The 19,018-nt window shown below is 44.3% G+C and overlaps 1 protein-coding gene across 1 annotated transcript in view; it reads right to left on the bottom strand.

Annotated features, from left to right (window-relative positions):
* Positions 1-6,311: 6,311 nt before the first annotated feature.
* REELD1 (reeler domain containing 1) overlaps positions 6,312-19,018 on the bottom strand; it is a 22,250-nt gene continuing 9,543 nt past the window's right edge. The window contains exons 5-13 of the mRNA XM_054486369.2: positions 18,398-18,561; positions 14,478-14,790; positions 13,907-13,970; positions 10,238-13,090; positions 9,176-9,222; positions 7,821-7,909; positions 6,883-6,975; positions 6,659-6,755; positions 6,312-6,500 (exon numbers count right to left, since the gene is read on the bottom strand). Of these exons, the coding sequence (XP_054342344.1) occupies positions 12,482-13,090; positions 13,907-13,970; positions 14,478-14,790; positions 18,398-18,561 (1,150 nt within the window). The 3' untranslated portion in view covers positions 6,312-6,500; positions 6,659-6,755; positions 6,883-6,975; ... (1 more) ...; positions 9,176-9,222; positions 10,238-12,481. The remainder of the gene's footprint in view (positions 6,501-6,658; positions 6,756-6,882; positions 6,976-7,820; positions 7,910-9,175; positions 9,223-10,237; positions 13,091-13,906; positions 13,971-14,477; positions 14,791-18,397; positions 18,562-19,018) is intronic.

The following is a 19,018-nucleotide window of genomic DNA, read 5'->3' as shown; positions in this document are numbered from 1 at the left end:
TGAGGTCACTCACATGACTCAGTGATATAAACTCTAAAGGGTGACACAAATGTCAGAGATGGGAAAGTTGAGTGTTGTGTATCAAATATGCTCCAGAAATAAGGTTGTCGTGGCTACAAAGTAGTTATAATTTCTCTGTTGACATTTTTCTATTCATCAAGTAAGAAATCCAAGTTGTAGGAATTATCTCTCCTTCCCACCACCACCAATGGAGCTCAGTAAATCTATTTTCTTCTTGGGTAAAATATATATATATATGTATATATACTATATACATATATATATATTTTTTTTTTTTTGAGACGGAGTCGCGCTGTCGCCCAGACTGGAGTGCAGTGGCGCGATCTCGGCTCACTACAGGCTCCGCCCCCAGGGTTCACGCCATTCTCCTGCCTCAGCCTCCCGAAAAAAAAAAAAAAAATATATATATATATATATATATATATATATATATATTCCCCCCCCCTAAATTGGGCTGTGTGAAAAAAAAAAAGAAGGCGGGGGGGAGTGCCTACCACCGCCCCAGACAACCCTGGCTGCACAAAATGTGCCTTATCCTTCCAGCGCCAAGACTTGGCCTGTCTTATTTACACTTATTTACATATCGAGTGAGATCTCCATGGCTGCCTGCCTGGAAGGCCTATTTTTAATTGTGTAATCCCCTGCCACCCCTCTGACCCTTCCTGGCTCTTTTCTGAGGATTTCCGGCCACTGCTAGCTTGTGAGGGAAGGGCAGAAGATGGGACTCCACGGAGAGAATCTCAGCCAAGGCCGAATTTAAACCAGGGGCCCCTAGATCAGGACCCCGCATTCCTTTCCAAGGTGCCTCTCCTTGCCCACTAGGGCTGGCCCGAGGCGGGTGTGGGAAGGCGGAGATCTGGGCGCCGAGGCTCCTTCACAGCTTGGGCAGCCAGCTGCATCCCATGTGGACAAAGGGATGGAGACGAGGGAAGCAGCTGCCTTCATGCTCCCCGGCTTCCTTCTGTAAGAATGAGGAATCGTTCCAAGTGGAGCCAAAGAGCTTGCCCTAAATTTTACATGGGCTTTTTGTTTGTTTGTTCCTTTTAAAAACAGAAACATTTCCTAGACATAGCAATAAAATATGTATCTATAAACATTTTCCAAGACTGCCCTCTAGTGGAAATCTGGAGGCAGCAGCACATCTCACAAATCAGTGCCTTAGATTCCAAACTTCTGAATAAAGTAAGCACTTTCCAGTGAGACCTCCTTCACACGTGATCTGAAAGCATATCGCATTTCTTCCACAGGACCCTAAGATGTCGCATGCCTTGACTGGAAATGAAGGCTGCCGTACGTCTTTAAAAAGAAATCATGGTTTACATTTAGAACTGAAACCATAATATTATGTGTATGATATTTTAAAACTATAAGTGCAGGGAAGTGTGTCGAATAGAACAATGGAAGAGAGCCGTTGGTTGTATCCTAGGCTGTGCATGTGTTACTGGCCAAGTGCTTTTATTTTGGCTGCGGAAGGAGCCAAGGCTGCAATAACATCCAGCCCTAAAGGCCACACACACTGCTGGGTTTTTACCTTGGAGGATGTGGGACAATGAGTCATTTGTGCCTCTTCCTGGTTCTTCCTGGCCAAGGTCAGCTTTCCCACTGGAACCAAGCAGCTTGGCCCAGGGCCCGAGCCGTCTGGAGCCTTTCAGTGGTGCAGAGCCCAGGGAGAGGGTGTGGCCCCACCCCACTCTCCCCAGATGGCCCCAGTTCAGGCTCTGAGGCAGCCCTTGTCCACATCATAAAACATTCACTCTGCTCAGTTTGGCATAAACGGCCTCCTGGTGGAGGCCTGGTGAAATCGGCCATCCTTAATAGAGGTTCCCAGGCAGAATTCTGTGAGGAGGAAACTTGAAAGGCTTCTGATCATTGTCATCCTTTCTGGTGAACTTTGCAAAGATGACTAAGTTGTGTCCGTTTATGCTGGTTCTGATACCGTGTAAACCACTGCCACCACTAGTAGTAATTAAGTAACGACCATTCATTTATGTGTCCATTCAACAAATACATTTTGAGCACCTGCTCTGTAGCAGGCATTGCTCTAGACTCTGGCCACCCAGAGAGACAAGATTCCTAATCTCATGGAAATTACAGTCTAGTGAAAAAGTAGACAATATACAAATAATATATCGTTTCAGGGACTATAAAGGAAAATAATATAATGAATAACAAGGGGATACCTATTTAGATAAAGTATTGAGGCAGAGTTTTCTGAAAAGTTACATTTAAGTAGCTACTATGTGCCACATATTTACTATATTAGAGGTTAAGTATACAAAGATAAAGAAAATACCACCTGTCCTTTCAAAGACTTCAGAGCCTAATAGAAATAATAATTTCACAAGATTTCAAACAGCTGAGCTTCTAAGACCTACTGCTCACAACAAATCTGCCAAGTAAATAATGTCATCCCCATTTTATAGATGTGAAAAATGAGTGTAAAGGATATGAAAGTACTTGCCAAAAGTTGTTGAATCTGCTGGATGGCTCACTCCTGTAATCTCAGCACTTTGGGAGGCCAAGGCGGATGGGCTGCTTTGAGCTCAGGAGTTTGAGACCAGCCTGGGCAACATGGTGAAACCCCGTCTCTACAAAAAATACAAAAATTAGCTGTGTGTTGGTGGCTTGTGCCTATAGTCCTAGCTACTCAGAAGGCTGAGACTGGAGAATTGTTTGAACCTAGGAGGCAGAGGTTGTAGTGAACCGAGATCACATCACTGCACTCCAGCCTGGGCCACAGAGCGAGACTCCGTCTCAAAAAAAAAGAAAAAAAAAAGAAAAAAGAAAAAGGTAGTTGAGTTCATCAGGAGCACTGTCAAGATTTCAATTAAGGCCTGTCTTACTCCCACATATTTTCTTTTCCTATGCCATGGTGCTTTGCTAGAAACAGGGAGACACACTCAATGAAATCCCAACATCTTTCTTAGCTCAGGGTTTTACGCAGACACACAGCACTGTCTCACATGGATTAATGGTACGCTGCTCCACTGGTCTCTCAGCATCTGGCTGAAGGACTCTTGCTAGAGTACAGAGTAGGGACTGAGGTGGCAGTCTGGCTAAAGCTCCAACCAAATACATTGTTTTACTAGCTCTCAGCAGTGAGTGGTACAGAAGAAAGGCAGCTGATTTCAGCCCCTCTCGGCCTATGTCCTGATGAGATACTGAAGTCTCCATCAAACTAACTCAGACCTAAGTCCACACCCAGGGTTCCTCTTCAGCTTTCTTTCATGAGACATCTCTCATCCATCAGCTAAAGGGACAGGACTTCTGACTCTGGGAGAAGGATATGCTTCATTTTCACAAAACTCATCTCTGACCGGACCCTGAGCAGGAGCAAGGAGGAAGAGAAGGCCATCAAAAGGGGCCCTTGACTGTTCCTCAGCCACTGGTGGAGGACAACAACCCACAGCTGGCTCCGTGCGGATAGTAAAAACTGGTGGCTTAAGCCTCCTCTCCTTTGAAAGCCATATTGTCACACCGTCTATCCCAGGAAGCCAGAGGAAGAAAATTAGATCAACTCCTTGGGTGATAGCGTTGTTGATTTAGTGTCAACTAAAAACCTTAATCTAGAAATACTAGGTTATTCAGAGCAAAGGCGTGCAGCCTGGGTTCTCAGCCTCCAAAGACTTAAGAAAAGCATTCTTGAGGGGGGATAATGGAGGGACAGGTGAGAGAACAGGACTTTCCTCCTATGCTGAGTAGCTGTGCTTTGGTTGGATTTACAACTTGGGCTTCCATTAAGAGCAGATTCTTTTTTGGATAAGGGACTTCTGATGCTTGGAAGAGAGGAAAGAGATGGGTGGAGGTGGGAGGCTGGACTAACATTTGGCTTAGTGTCAGCTCTAGGGCCAGCCTTGACATCGGATGATTTTGCCACCCTGCCACTGGCCCACTCCTTAGAGGCAGGGTCCCAACCTTACTTCCTTTTGTCTCCTCAACCTCCAATGCAAATCTGGTCCCTTGGTGGGTGCTCAATCAACATTTCTGAGTGATCCCAATTCATTCAGGTTCCAGTTGAGTCTCCAGCTTAGCATGTGTTTCATTTGGTCCTTTCAGCCTAAGCCCTCCCTTTTGACGGTTTCATTTCTTGATGTTCAACCTCTCCAAGTCAGTGTTGACCAGTGCCAGAGAAGGATGGAGACAGGGCAAAGGGGTTTCCTCCAGGACACAAGGGAGGCCTTCAGGAAGCCCTGCCCATGGAAAGGGAATCATTCTGCCTCCCTGAGGCCGCTCTCTGTAGACAATTGCTGGTTCCACAGATACAACTTCCCCTTTACACCCAGGAAGAACTGGGAACGTGCTGTGTGTCTACCGCTGCCAGAACAATGAGGGACAAAAGTGACTGGCAGCAGGGCTCTGGGAGTTGACCCCCTCCACAGATGCTTTGAATGGCCTAGTTATGTACAAATTTTTTTTTTTTAAGACAGAATCTCACTTTGTCACCCAGGCTGGAGAGCAGTGGCACAATCTTGGCTCACTGCAACTTCCACCTCCCGGGTTCAAGCAATTCTCCTGCCTCAGCCTCCTGAGTAGCTGGGACTACAGGCGTGTGCCACCATGCCTGGCTAATTTTTGTATTTTTAATAGAGATGGGGTTTCACCATATTGGTCAGGTTGGTCTTGAACTCCTGACCTCAGGTGATCCGCCCACCTCGGCTTCCCAAAGTGCTCATACTTTTGTCTGTTACAGAAATGCCTTGTTTCCCCCATTGCCCTTTCATTTAGTAAATCTACATTCCATTTCTACTACAAGCCAGAGTCTGTGCTAGATGCTGGGGTATACAGCAGAAAATAAACATTCAAGAATTCCGGCTCTTATGGAGTTTCTGTTCATCAGCATCCAGAGCCGCAGCCTCAGCCCTGGCTACACTTTAGAATCTCCTGGAAAGCCTTAAAAAATAGGGATGTGGATTGCACTCACAAAAATTGATTCACTTGGACTGGGATCCCTGTAACAGTGTTTATATGAAGAGGACTTGAGGCTAGATGAGAAGGACTCTGAGAGTCTCTGGAGAAGTTTCTAGTCTTTCCAGTTGTGAAATGACCAATCTCCCTCCTTGTTCCAGGCTGGTGGAGGAAAAGGGGATGTGTACTGCTTGCTTTTTGTTTCCTCTGGAATGTTACTACAGCTTAACGTGTCACTTTTATTTACTTAATTTCTTCTAAAAGTCAGACCTTGCCAACTGAGGTCTAGTGATCTGGATTTCAAAGATGCTCAACCTTTGCTTTCAACCACCCTGGGCCACTAATCAGCTGTTTTTGACTTTCCCCCTTCTTGTTTAATTTCTTCTCTGTTGCCTGTTCGGCAGGTCCTCAGTTTCCTTTATGGCTCTGAGACAGCAAAGACCCGCAAGTGGGAATAAGGGAACTTTCCCCTTGTAAGCCCGTGCAGCATCTCTCTTTTCAATCCTCCTTACCATTTCCACTCCCCGATCCATCCTTTCTCCTGCCCCTACTCCATTCTTTATGCTTCCTCTAGATGCGTCTGCCACTGAGGCATAGAGCCCTGGAGGAGAGAGAAGGCACCCTGTCACTAAGCCTCTGGGGTAGAGATTGCATTTCATGAAGCTCTCACCATCCTCACCCATGTTTGGCAGACAACCAGACCTGAAAATGTTTCACCAATAAGCATTACAAAGAGAAAGAAAAAGATATTTGTTTGTTTAATATCAAGAGGAGTTTATGTCCAATCCCAGTGGGTCTGAGCAAGCAGGGACTGAGCTTAAATCAGAGGGCTTGGGCTTCCATATGCCCGCCAAATCATAATAATAACAATAATAACATACTAGCACTAATGCTTGTGCTACATTTGGAGCTTGAAATGATCAGTGACATTTCCCCTGATGAGGTTAAACAGCCTGGCTCGGGGGCTGCACATTTGCATAATAAAGATCAGAAGTCACTGCCTTCTACATCTCTCCCAGCACTGGCCGCCTGGTGTCCTTGATTCAGGGACACCACATCCTAATGTACTTCCATATGCGGCCCTGTGCAGTGATTCTAACCTTTGGCTTGCATGTGAAATGTCAGCTTTTTTTTTTTCGTCTGGGAGAACAACAAATTATGTTTTTAAATGAGAAGGTGCCGCCTGTAATGGATAATATAATCTGAAAATGCAGAGGCAACATCTGTGACCCATGGTGCTAACCTAGCAAGCTCTAGTCTATTTTTCCTGCCTATCAGTTGATAGGAAAATATGACTTTCGATATGATAATTAATCATTAGTCAAAATGTATGTCTCCATTGGTTCCTTGCCTCTCAGACAACCCTGCGTAGCTGGACAATAAATCAGGGAAATACAGTCTTTATTATCCAATAGAATGTATTTCCAGGCACCCTCTTCCCTATATAAAGCAACAAAACACTTTGCAGAAGCCATCTATCATCAGGTGAGGGGGGAAGATGCTCCCAAGATGCCATTTGAAGGAAGGAAAATGCAGAGCCCACAGGAAGGAAGGCAGTGAGTTCAAGATGGTGGCTGTAAACCAATGAGAAACATCTTCTTGCCTTGGTGAGCTCCTACCTGGGATAACGACAGCCCTTCCCTCCCTTGCTGTCTCTCCTCCCTTTGGCCCACTGCTGGGGCCCTGCCACAGCCTGGCAGGTCATGCCCAGGCCTCACTCACTATGACTGACCAGTCTCCAGTGTCCTATCATCCTCCTCATTCCCAGGGTGGCTGTAAAGTGATCATTCCAGGCCATTTTTCTGCTTGATTCCTGGCTCTCTCTGGATCTGTTGAAATATTTACAGTACCTAACATGATCCAAGAGAATAAATGAGCTGCCAAGTATGGTGGAAGGAAAAGTGGTTTTGGAAGTCAGAGTGGGTCGAAGAAATCTGAGGACTCCCCAAGACTTACTTGCTGTTGGACTGACCTCTCCGTGGCCTTGTTCTCCTCATCTGAAGGCGTTGTTCATGGTTTTCAATCCCTGTTTGTTGGAGCCCTGAGTTTCTGAAGCAATGGGCAAAAGGGAGGCTGGGAGCAGGAAACAGGAGGGGAAGATATCCCCAAACCTCCCCTAGAGCATTCAGCTTTTATTGGTTTACTGACTCGGTTTTTAAAAACCACTGAGTCAGAAGACCTTCAAAGGCACTCCAATTTGTAAGCCCTGTAGTTCTCCATCTCAGTGCTGCCCACTCCATCCGTGGGTGTGGAAATCATGTGGGAAATGCCACTTCAGCTTGGGGCCTATAGTTACATGCCTTATTTCCTAGACCAGTGGTTCCCTAACAGGGGTGATTTTGCCCTCCAGGGGACATTTGTCAATGTCTGGAGGCATTTTTGGTTTTACAACTGGGGAGGAGGGAGCTACTGGCATTGAGTAGAGGCCAGGGATGCTGCTAAACATCCTGCAATGCACAGGACAGCCCCCCAAAATAAGCAATATCCAACCCCAGATGGTGATAGCATGGAGGCTGAGAAACCCTGCACCACGTGATGTAACCTGAAGGAAAGCTGCTCATGGGGAGCTTCTGAGTTGGAAAGACTCCAGTCAGCCTTCCTTCTGCCCCAGCGCAGATTGAGAGGGAAGTCTATTCTCGGTTCCTCCCTGCCGAGAACTCCCTGGAGCCTTGGATCTGAGACATAAGAGCATTTCCTGCACTGAGGACAGTCACCCATAGAACTCTTTTTAATTCACCTCTAGGAGGGAAACTTACGTTGCCTGATTCCCAAGTGTTCTGGAGCTACTCAAGGTGCCATATATTTAACTTTAATCTACACTAAGAGCTGGTGATAGTAACACCGGTATTGAACTTTTCACTTACAAATGTAACACAAACCTACTGATTACTTACTATGTACTAGGAATAGTGGACTCCAAGCCATGTACTAGGAATATAGCAGTGAACAAAACAAAGTCCTTGTCTTTATGAAGCATCTGTGTCTGGGGAAGGCAGAAAATAAACAAACACAGATAAATATATGACTCAAGTGGTTATAAGTGCTATCAATATTATTAAACAGTGTAGGAGCCTAGGTTGATTAGAGGTTGCAATGGTCAGGAGAAGGCTCTCTGCTGAGGCAGCTCTAGAAGAAAGTTCTGAAGGCTGGATGCCTGGGGGAACAGGGTTCCAGACAACAGGAGAGCAAGGGAGCTGCACGGAGCTTCCCGGAGCGCTCAGAGCAGCACAGTGAACATGCAGGAACAGGGCAATGTCAGAGGGCCAGCTCTCGCAGGACATAGCCCAATCAGATGTCCATATTTTATTCTGAGAGAGATGGAAAACCATTAGAGAATTCAGAGACAGCAACATGAACTGATTTATGTTTTGAAAGCAAAAAATCTCAGGAAAGCATCTGACAGGTTATAGTTGTCCTGGTGGCCTCAATCGTCATGGGTAGAACAGGAGTCTCAAAACGCTCCCATTTTCTTTGTGCATTTAAAGAGCAGAATAAACAAACAAACAAAACACTAGTCTTCCTTTTATCACAAATGCCTTCCTGATATGCTAAACCAGGAGCCAGAGATGACCACCCCTGGTTTTGCACCATGCCAGGGCAGATGGTGTAGAGTGCTCAGAATACTGTAAGTCTGGAGAAGTTCTCAAGTTTAATAAAACAAATTAATGCAAATTAATTTCACTTGAATAAAAGAAGTTTCTTGCCACTTTTAGAAGAGGGATAGGCTGGAGTGAAATGAAATCAGAACACACAGTCTGTGTCCCAGAAAGGCTAGGATTACTGATTAATACTGGAAGTCTGAAACAGGGAGAGGACATGGCCATCATCTGAAATTTATTCATAAATTGCCAGCCCTTCCCAGATAACTTGCAAATAAAGTGTGACACATGTCTAAATATTTACTGGTTTGCTGACTTTTTTTTTTTTTTTGCTAATTAAAATTTTTTTTTTTTAAGGAAAACAAACTGGCATAACAGCAAATTAATGCAGATAGCCTCAATAGTGGGACAGCAAGCCAAGCTACAGTCAAATATTAAGTTGTACTTTACTAAAATTGTATCTACGGGAAAAAATTAATTGGAAATATCAAAAATGGTCTCTGAATATAAAAAGATTAAGGCTACCACTACCCATGGTGTGTAGTTATTAAATTAGCACTATAGATATAAGAGCATTAGTTTAAAATAGAAAGAGTTTTCAGCAATTATTTATCCATCATTTTCCCTCAAATGTGTGTTTAGCCCCATACCTTCTTTCCTCCAAGAAGAGGTTGGCTGAGCAATTTTGTAGCTGTTCCTACAAAACACAAAAACTATTTTAAGATGTTGTATTTGAGTCCTTTCCCTTCTTCTGTTTTTTTTTTCTTTTTTTTTTTTTACTTTTCATGGCTTTGTGCTTTAGTAAGAGCCTTCAGGTTAAGTTAACACTTCCTACTCATTCCCTTCTGGGGCTTCTGTGAAGCTTAGAGGACCTTCACGATCACTTACATAGTTTGAGTATAGGCCCATGGACTCCAGCTGCCCTGGCCAAAAAAGAGTCTAGTCAGAATGCTGCAGCAAAAAAATATCTGATACGTGGTAGGAATTGTTGCCAATGACTACCATGACAACTCGTGTGGCCTTCAAGTGGCTGGGCCAGGGAAGTGAGGTGGGAAGGTTGCTTCAAGAGAAGTTGTCGGCCGGGCGCCGTGGCTCACGCCTGTAACCCCAGCACTTTGGGAGGCCCAGGTGGACGGATCATAAGGTCAAGAGATAGAGACCATCTTGACCAACATGGTGAAAACCTGTCTCTACTAAAAATACAAAAATTAGCTAGACGTGGTGGTGCGTGCCTGTAGTCCCAGCTACTCAGGAGGCTGAGGCAAGAGAATTGCTTGAACACAGGAGGCAGAGGTTGCAGTGAGCTGAGATCGCACCACTGCACTCCAGCCTGGTGACAGAGCAAGACTCCATCTCAGAAAAAAAAAAAAGGAAGAAGAGGAGAATTTGTCATAGAAAGAAAGTGACTTTTTTTCATGATCACAGAATTTCTCTAAATGGGCTACATGTAAAGACAGTGTTGCAGCTTCAGGATAACATTAACGACAATGGTATGTCAGTTTGGTTATGGATAGCTAAATATTGTGTATGCATTCAATCTTTACATCAACCAAAAGAGCTGAATGATTTTGTGATGTCCTTTTCTCTGATGAGGAAGATGAGGCTCAGAGATCTGGCTAACCCTTCTGCATCACTTTACTGTTTTGTATAAGCTGGAAGTCCATCTGGAGAAGAGAAAATAACTGACCCTGAAATCTGGAGACTCCTCTCACCTCCCTCATCACCCAGGGATGAATGGCATCTCTTCAAGTCTCACACAATCCCCCCATGGCAGATCAGCAGTCTAAGCAGAAGGGAAAGTTAATTAAAGATGGCTGCAAATCCTCTGTCACTTCTCCCATCAAAAAGTGAAATCTGTTGCCCTTCCTTTTGAATAATGAGGGTTGGTCCTGTGACTCACTACGACAACTTCCAAGGGCTAGGTCTTAAGAGATATGCAGCCTTTGGTTTTGTGTGCTTGGCACACATCCTCTTGGAACTCAGCCACCATATGGCATAAGAAGACACAAAGAACAGAAACATATTGCTTCCCACATTCTTCAGCAGCCCCATTTGGGCCCTTAGCTGGCAGCCAACACCAACTGCAAGCCATGTGAAGGAGTCAACTAGGTTGCCCCATCCCATTCAATAACACTGAGAGCAGAAGAACTGCCCAGCTGAGCCCAGGCAACCCCAGAATCATGAAAGATGATAAATGGTGGTGGTGGTGGTGATTTTATTTTCAACTACTAAGCCTGAAGGTAATTTGTTCACATCAATAGATAAGCAAAACAGTCTGTTTACATAGGAAAATTCTCTCTTAGACAGAAAAGATCTTAAAAAAGTTGCATACATGGTGCATCTGACTCTGATGTGATGTGGCCAGATGAAAGCTCTCCACTAATGGGGTCTCTCGTTTGCTTCTTGGGGAGGATGTCTTTTAGAGGGTTAGGCATGCAGAAGGGATATCTGTGGCCTTATTAGACTACAGTACATTTGTTTCTTTCCACAGCATTCCTAGAACACTTTCATTTGTGAATGCACAAATTACCTAGGTCTCCATGCATCTAATGACTGAAGCCAGGGAACAGAGCTATCTAGCCCAGAATCCAGGAGGAGAGAGTCTTGGAATTGATGACCAATGAGCTAAAGGGAGGTGTGGAAAAGGCAGGAGCTGTCTCTTTCCTGAACACTCAGTTTTTAAAAACTGTTAAATTGAGGTATAAGGAAAGCCTCATTCTCCTTGGAAAGCTACTGAACTTATTCCTCATTAAATTTTTGTGAGGGTTAAATGTGGAGATATATGCAAATTTCTTAGCACAGTTCCTGTATGAATTAGGTGTTCAAAAAACAAATATCCTTTCCGAATTTGTAGTGATTTTTGTTTCTGCATTAAAATGAATGATGACTCTATAATAGGTTTCACTCTGAAAAGGCAGCTAATTCCAATGTGCTATATTAGGTGAGCATATTTAAGAGTTGTATTCAGATCTGTTGTTTTGACCTCAGATAGTATCTGTGGAGCCACTGTTAAATCAAAGCAATCTTCATAAGGTTATGAGATCAGATAGATGGCCTTCATCCATGAAGCTTTCTTCCTGATATTCCCTGAAAAGACAAGTAAAGACTGTTCTTCAAACAATGCTGGTATAATAATGTTTTTCAGCCTGACCTTTGGCAAAAGGTAGTATGTCTGCTAGCTGTTGGGATACACGAATCTTTCCATCAAGTGTAAATGGATGGGAGGTCTCAGATCCATTTACACCTGATGAAAAGGCTTGCTTACCCCACTCTGGTGTTTATGGCCTTGTGTTGCATGTATTTGTTTTCCTAAAGATGTGTTCAATCAAGCTCTCAAAAACTTTCCTGACTTTGGATCAATTTCCATGGTGGATTTGCCAGACTGCTGAGTTGCCCAGAACACCAAATACACTTGCGTTCACCTAGTCATCCAAATCAGAACTCTAGCAAGTTGTTGAATTCAGTTTTGAAAAGAAAACTTCTTTGGGGGTGGTTTAGGAAGGCAAAGTGAGAGCTGCAGTTCTTTTTCTTGCAGGAGACACAACCCAACATTACTTTTTTTTCCCAAAGAGTTAGAAGAGATGAGACACTAAGGAGGGACAGTATTTCTATTTCTATGGCTTCCTTAAGGCAACAGAGGAAGCTTAGCGGCCACAGGGGTCTAGATAATGAGCGGGTTATACAATATTCATTGTGTTGAGTTTAAGTCTTCAAACAGAACGTCTAATTGCAAAAAGAATAAAGGAAGCTCAATTACAGATGTTAAGACAACAAAGCTCAGGAATAACTCCCTCTGTTGATGAAACTGTCCTCTCCCGGCTTCCTCCACTAACTGCATGTTCACAGAGGCACAATGAGTCCCTGTCTTCATCAGGTATTCTCATTAGCTGTGCTCTGTCTGGGACACTCTCCAGGGCCCAAGGAGGGCCACTGAGAGGTCTGGGGTGACAGTCTTCTCAGAGGACTGTTTTCTTGCTGCCCACAGAAGGAGTGATCCAGTTGTACTCTGCTTGAACCAAAACAAAACTGTTCTCCGCAATCTTCCTGATGTGCACAGTCTCACCACTGTCGCTCCTGGCAACAGCATCTGAAGCGGGCTCACTGAAGGACACTTCTGTCGGCTGGTGGCAATACTGGGTGTGCAGGTAGTGAAGGCCAGTGGCCAGGGCCATGCCCAGGGTGGCTGACAAGCAAAGCAGAATTCCCAGCTGGGGAGTTCTGAGCTGGATCCCCAGAGGGGCCTGGGCTCCCTCTAGCCCAGTGTCAGGCGGTGGGTTGGTCTGCCGAGGGTATCCCACTCCACCCTCTCTATCTCCCTTCCCTGCTCTCAGCTCCTTGTACTTTGACTGAGGTAAGAAGCCGGCAGAGGCCCTGGATGCCTCTGACTGGTCACCAGCAGCAGGTAGCCCAGAAATGCCAGAGGTCTGGAGGACGGGGGTTGGGTTGCTTGCCCCGGCCCCCTTCCCTGTGAAAGTTCCAGAGGACCAGAGGCACTGGGGATAGGTAAGCTGGACAGTGGACAGAGGAGGCTGTGTCATGGTCCTGTTAGAGGCCTTCGTCTTGTCCTAGAAAAACAAAGGGAAAAAAGAGTCAAAGGTACTGGTCTTCCTCCTAAGCTGCCACTGAATTTTGTAACTAACTGGGGTTCCTTAAAGACTCCCAGGCAGCAGCTGAAAACCCAATCTCTTTCTTGCTACTAAAGGAGCTCAAAGTAAAATGCCCAACTAGATACAAATGTACTTGTTATTGATGGGGATGGGGTGGCTAATGGAAACCCCAGAGAGAACAAGGAAACCAGCTACAAGAATAAGCTTAGGGTCCTTTAAGAGGCTTCCAAACCAAAATATCAATGGGTGATTGCATCATCTTCTATGGATGAAAGCTTTGAGTGTGTCTTTTTATGATAGGACCCATGCAAGAGGGACCATTTAACCTCACTGTAGGTTCTGATAAATGTAAGTAAGAACATTACACCATGTTTTATTTTGTGTTCCTTCTAAGACTTCAAAGGAATAGTAAATCAGTGGGCATTTATATTTTATATTGCCCATTGATCTAACTTCTGGGACCATACATGGCGTTTTGAGGTCAATGTTATGAAGGAGGGATGGAGGAGGAGAGAAGAGAGTAATTATTAACTATGGCTAAGTGAGAAGACAAGTCACTAAAACATCAATTTCTACAATTGCCGATCACTTCAGAGACACTGCATATAATGGAAACGTATTGATTAGTAGAAAGACACTGTGTGTATATTGTACTTTGCCTTCTTCTCTCTAACTTTGGCCACTAGTCTAATAGCTCTGATTTCCCAGCCTGAAACTGACCATTCTAGGATCAAAATACCAGTCGCAAGCCCACTTCACAGTTCAGGTTCTTACCTGTTCACCACCATCTGAGGACAGGCAAGTTTCCAGTGAATCAAAGCTGGGATCCTCCTGAGTTCTAAAGGGAAGAATGGAAGGGCTGAAAACAGGTCATTAAGTTTTGGACCAAAAAGCAATGTTTCCTACCACTGTTGTGTATGCAGACGGCATCAGATTCACTTGAAAAACTTCTGAGTTTGGAGTCAGGAACCATAGAGAAGAGGAAGGGGAGAGATGAGTGAGAATGGTGGCAAAGAACTCACCAAATGCTGTCGCTTATTATTTTATATAAAATATACATTTCTATATTGTTATTATAAGTATATTTAAAATATAAAAAGCCACTTTTAAAGTTTTGTTTTATTTATAACAGCATCTCAGAGATCTCACCCCATCCAAGAGAATAATTTCCCTGGGTGATTATCATACCCAGTCCTTCTGACGAGTAGCCCTTCTACATCCTGGGTTTTTCACACACTTAAGAAAAAATATGGCTGAGATCTTTTTTGTCAGACTCAAAGTGATGCACTCCAGTGTTCAGCCTAGTCCCATCACCTGTCCTGAATGGCCCACCCATCACCCTTACCTGTGATGGGTGCTAAGGCTGGGAGCAAAACTCTCTGAGGAGACTCTCTTGAGAGCCACGAGCCTCTCCAGCCTGTGGACCTCCAGGGACGGCTCTAGGGTCGGATTGCTGTCCCCGCTGGGTTGCTGGTTGATGCTGCCTTCAGTGGCTGTGTGTGAAGATGGTTGGGATAGAGTCTCTGCATCCCCAGGAAACTTTGTCACCCAAATACTGGCAGGAACAGGATCTAGGTTGTCCTCCTCTGCAGCTCCAGGAAGGGCAACAGCAAAGACATGTGTGTGCTGCTGTGGAAGAGTGATGGGGGCCCTGGGAGCTAAGCAGAGGGCCAAAGACAGCGCAGAGTGAGTGAGAGCATTTTCCCTGCATCGATTGGTACAAACAGCTATGATCAGGGGGTAAACAGCAGTGACTCTAATGTGCCTCAAGAAGAGACCATTAAGTGTGAGGCACTTAAAAGTGTCAGCATAAAGATGACCTGCCTGATCATACAAGCCCCTGACCACGCAAGGGCTTATATCTTTTTAGAGAGTGAGTCCCTGGCCTGTCTGGGCTTGTATCTTCTTAACAGCCACCATTCAGGGAACACAGAAAGCACTGTGACCACCGTATTTATTTCACGTCTGCCAAAAACTGCTTCTAGCTAGAAAAAAGAGTGGAATCCCACAAATCAAGACTTTTCAAAGCCCTAGGTCTTTCTTGCCCTAATATTAACACTCGAAGTTTCTTTCCCTGGTGATAATGACTTGAACATCTGCTATGAGAAGAGACGAGATCACTGCCCTCCACTGCCCTCCACCATCTAATTTCCCATCTGTGACTGGCTAACCTAACAGCCCAGAGCATGAGAAAGAGCTTCACATGGAGCAGCAAGCAAGCAAGTGCAGGTTTTAGAGTCAGATTCTTGTCTGGGTTCAGTCATCCACTAATTCCTGGCTTTGGGGAAGTCCTCCCAGAGCATTAGTTTCTTCATTTGCAAAATGAGGCCAGCATAGGATTGCTGAGGGGTTGACATGAACTCATTGATGTGGAAGCGTGAAGCAGGTGCCTGGCACACAGGTACACAGGCAACATGCACAGAGGGTTTACCACAATGATGATGAGGATGACATGATGGCATTGACCAAAACAGTGTTGGCAGAAGTTTCTCTGGCCAGAGCTCCAGGTTCTTTATGGGGGTGGAGGAGGTACCCCTTTGCTCCAATGTTTTTAACACTCAAAAACGTTGAGGTGAAGAACAAAGAAGCCTAGCCCAGACATACAGAACATGGCAAACTGATAGTTTCAAATTCCTGCCTGAACTCTAAGAGCATTTGGATATTTCCTGTAGACCCACTGTGTGCTGGGCATTGTTATAGTTGTTGGAGATGCAAACATAATGCAGACTTGTAATTGGTGTCCCTGAACTCAAAACTGGGAAGAGACACCCTTACATGTCAAACTACCTAAATTAATAAAGAAGCCGGGTGCTCACGCCTGTAATCCCAGCACTTTGGGAGGCCAAGGCAAGTAGATCACCTAAGGTCAGGAGTTCGAGACCAGCCTGGCCAACATGGGGAAACCCTGTCTCGCTACTAAAAACACCAGTTAGCAGGGTGCAGTGGCACGTGCCTGTAATTCCAGGCTACTTGGGAGGCTGAGGCAGGAGAATCGTTTTGAACCCAGGAGGTGGAGGTTGCAGTGAGCCAAGGCTGCACCACTGCACTCCAGCCTGGGTAACAGAGAGACTCTGTCTCAAAATTAATTAATTAATTAATCAATTAATACCAGAGCTAAGGAAGCAATTATACTTGCTGCTATGGTCTTAATGTGTCGCCCTCAAAATTCACATGTTGAAATCAAATCCCCAATGCAATAGTGTAAAGAGGTGGGGTTTTTAGCAGGTGCTTAAGTCATGATGGTGGAGCCCTCATGAATGGGATTACTAGCCTTTTAAAAGGGGACTGAGGGAGCTTGTTCACCCCTTCCATCATGTGAAGACACAGCAAGAACACACCATTGTTGAGGCACAGATCATCCCTCCCTCACCAGACACTTAATCTGTTGGTACCTTCATCTTGGACTTCCCAACCTCCAGAATGTAGGCAATACATTTCTATTGTTTATAAATTATTCAGTCTAGGATGTTTTGTTATAGCAGCCGGAATAGACTAAGATACTTGCCTACCAAGAAGTATGAGGAAAAGTTTCACAAAGGAGATATTTGAACTGTGCCTTGAAAGACGCAGAGAACTGTCGTGTGGAACAGTCCAATTTGAGGAAGTGTCAGAAGGCAAGGCACTGAAATATAAAAGTAGACCGTACCTAATGGGGTGGAGGAGGACTCAAAGTGTCTTGGTCTATTGGGAGATAAGTTTCAGATATACAATATACTACTTTCCCAATTTTGAAAATTTATAATTTATACTTGCCTACTGAATTCTTTGTACAGTTAAGAAACCTATTTCACTTTATTAGATGAAATAAGGTGAAATAGATTTCTTAACTGTACAAAGATAAACTTCCCAGAATACATACACACACACACACACGCACACGCACGCACATACATACATACATGCATGCACATGCATACATACATGTTTCTTTTTCCTTTGGGAATCACTAGGGTTTGGGTAGTAGAACGAATGGGGAAGACAGGCTGGGGCCAGAAGGAGAGGAACGTGGGCAGTGTAATGAGGAAGTTACTCTGTAAACTGCTTGGGCTGGAGGCTGCGACCCCCAGCAGGCAAGGTTTCCAGTGGAGTCAGGCATAGAAAGGCCCAAGGCTCCACATGACACTTCTTCTTGAAGCTTCACTTTTATTCATATTCATGTTCAAACAAATGTGGTTATACTTGAGATTAAAACATTACATTTTCATCATTCATAAAATAAAACATGAGATTTCAAACATATGTCAGGGGTGCAGGGTCTTCTCCAGGCCACGGTCTCAGGCTCCGAGATCTTTACTCTGCTTTTAGGAGTGTCTTGGTGGGAAGGTTGGAGGAGTTGTGCTGGGTAATGGAAGAAGACAAAGGTTGTGGGACAAAGGCAGAGAACGGAGGGTGGTCCCACTGTCTCTGTACCTGGGTCTGCTAGACTGAGAAGAGGCAGGGATTCTGATTGGATTCCGGCCTTAACATATTAGCAAAGAGTAAAGGAAAGAATAAGGGAAGAGGAGAACGAACGGATTAAGGGTAGGGTCTTGTGTGCATGTGCCTGGATGCTTTTACGAGTGCTTGTGTTCATAGCACTTAACTAGAAATAAGCAATAAAAAGGAGTTCCATATCACCAGGGATTTTCAGGTAGGTCAAACATCCTCTAGCTGGCTAGTGGTTTTCCTTTGTTTTGTTTCTTTTCTTTTCTTTTTTCAGGAGTTCATGGACTAATGGAATATAAAGCCATGTAGTGAGCAAGGAAAAATCCCTTCCCATTGAAACAGTGATTCCTGATTCTGTTCTCCAACCCAGGTTGCAAAGAGCCATCTACCTACCATGAAAAGTAACAATAAAAACTGGATGGTTTTTATGAGAAAAGATGAAGAAAAGCTCATTTCTTTTTTGTGCTCCTTGTGTAGCTTCAGGGGACTAAGGAAAACAGCAGAAATATTGTGAGGACTAGTAAATGTTGGGGGAAGACGTGCATGCTGTTTTTTGGTATTGCAGCACAGCTCTCACTGTCCACCCCGGGGCCTGACTTAATGTGTTAGGTTGAGCCAGACAAAGTGTGTTTGCTGCAACAAACAAAGCAACTGCAAGCGTTCCCTCCCTCTCACTGCTGCGTTATCACATCCCCAAGAACTGCTGCAGTTGGCCACGGAAGGTGTTTATTGCTTGTTTTGCAAGGACAGGAAACTGGCAGTAGTAACTTTTAAGTGAAAATAGATAACTGTAAAAATAATGATGACAACCAGCCTGGCAAATACAATGACAAGCTGTACCTGGAGCAGCTCCTTCAACATCACCCAGCCTCTGCTGAAGGGTTGGCATCAGTAATCTGGGCTCCGTGCGGTCGTCAGAATGGGCGCTGCTATGTGTCTGTTGAGACACAACAGATGATTCAATCCTTGCCCAGTAAACGAAATATGACTGGACTACTGATAAACTGCGGAAAGAGAAAGAGCAGAGCAGTTCACGGATTTAGTTTCCTTTAAATAATAACTCAGGCCAGCCTCACAGAAAAGAGAACACACTAACAGATAAAGAGGAACAAAACTAAATAAATAGAAGAACGAGAGAGACAGAGATTATGTTATTACTCTTTGAGTGACTTCATTCTTTTTAAAAACAAAAACCCCATAGTTGCAAATAATTAGAATAGGAGAGGATATGAACAAATCAATGGTCCTCTTGAATAAATATGTCACTAAAAATCTCATTTTAACTAAAAAGTATCTCCTTAAACTGTTTAGACTCTAATAAAAGGTTTTATAGTCAATATTACTATTAGCCATTCCTGATATACTGTTATTACATCATGATTTGAAGATCTCATAATTCTGTTGTATAATTGTACATGTCTACTGTCATTGTAGATTCTATTGGAAATTAGAGATAAATCC

The sequence above is a fragment of the Pongo pygmaeus genome, chromosome 3 (assembly GCF_028885625.2).
Source record: "Pongo pygmaeus isolate AG05252 chromosome 3, NHGRI_mPonPyg2-v2.0_pri, whole genome shotgun sequence".
Taxonomy (NCBI): domain Eukaryota; kingdom Metazoa; phylum Chordata; class Mammalia; order Primates; family Hominidae; genus Pongo; species Pongo pygmaeus.
Note: the sequence above shows the minus strand (reverse complement) of the source record. Positions and strands in the feature narration are given on the sequence as shown.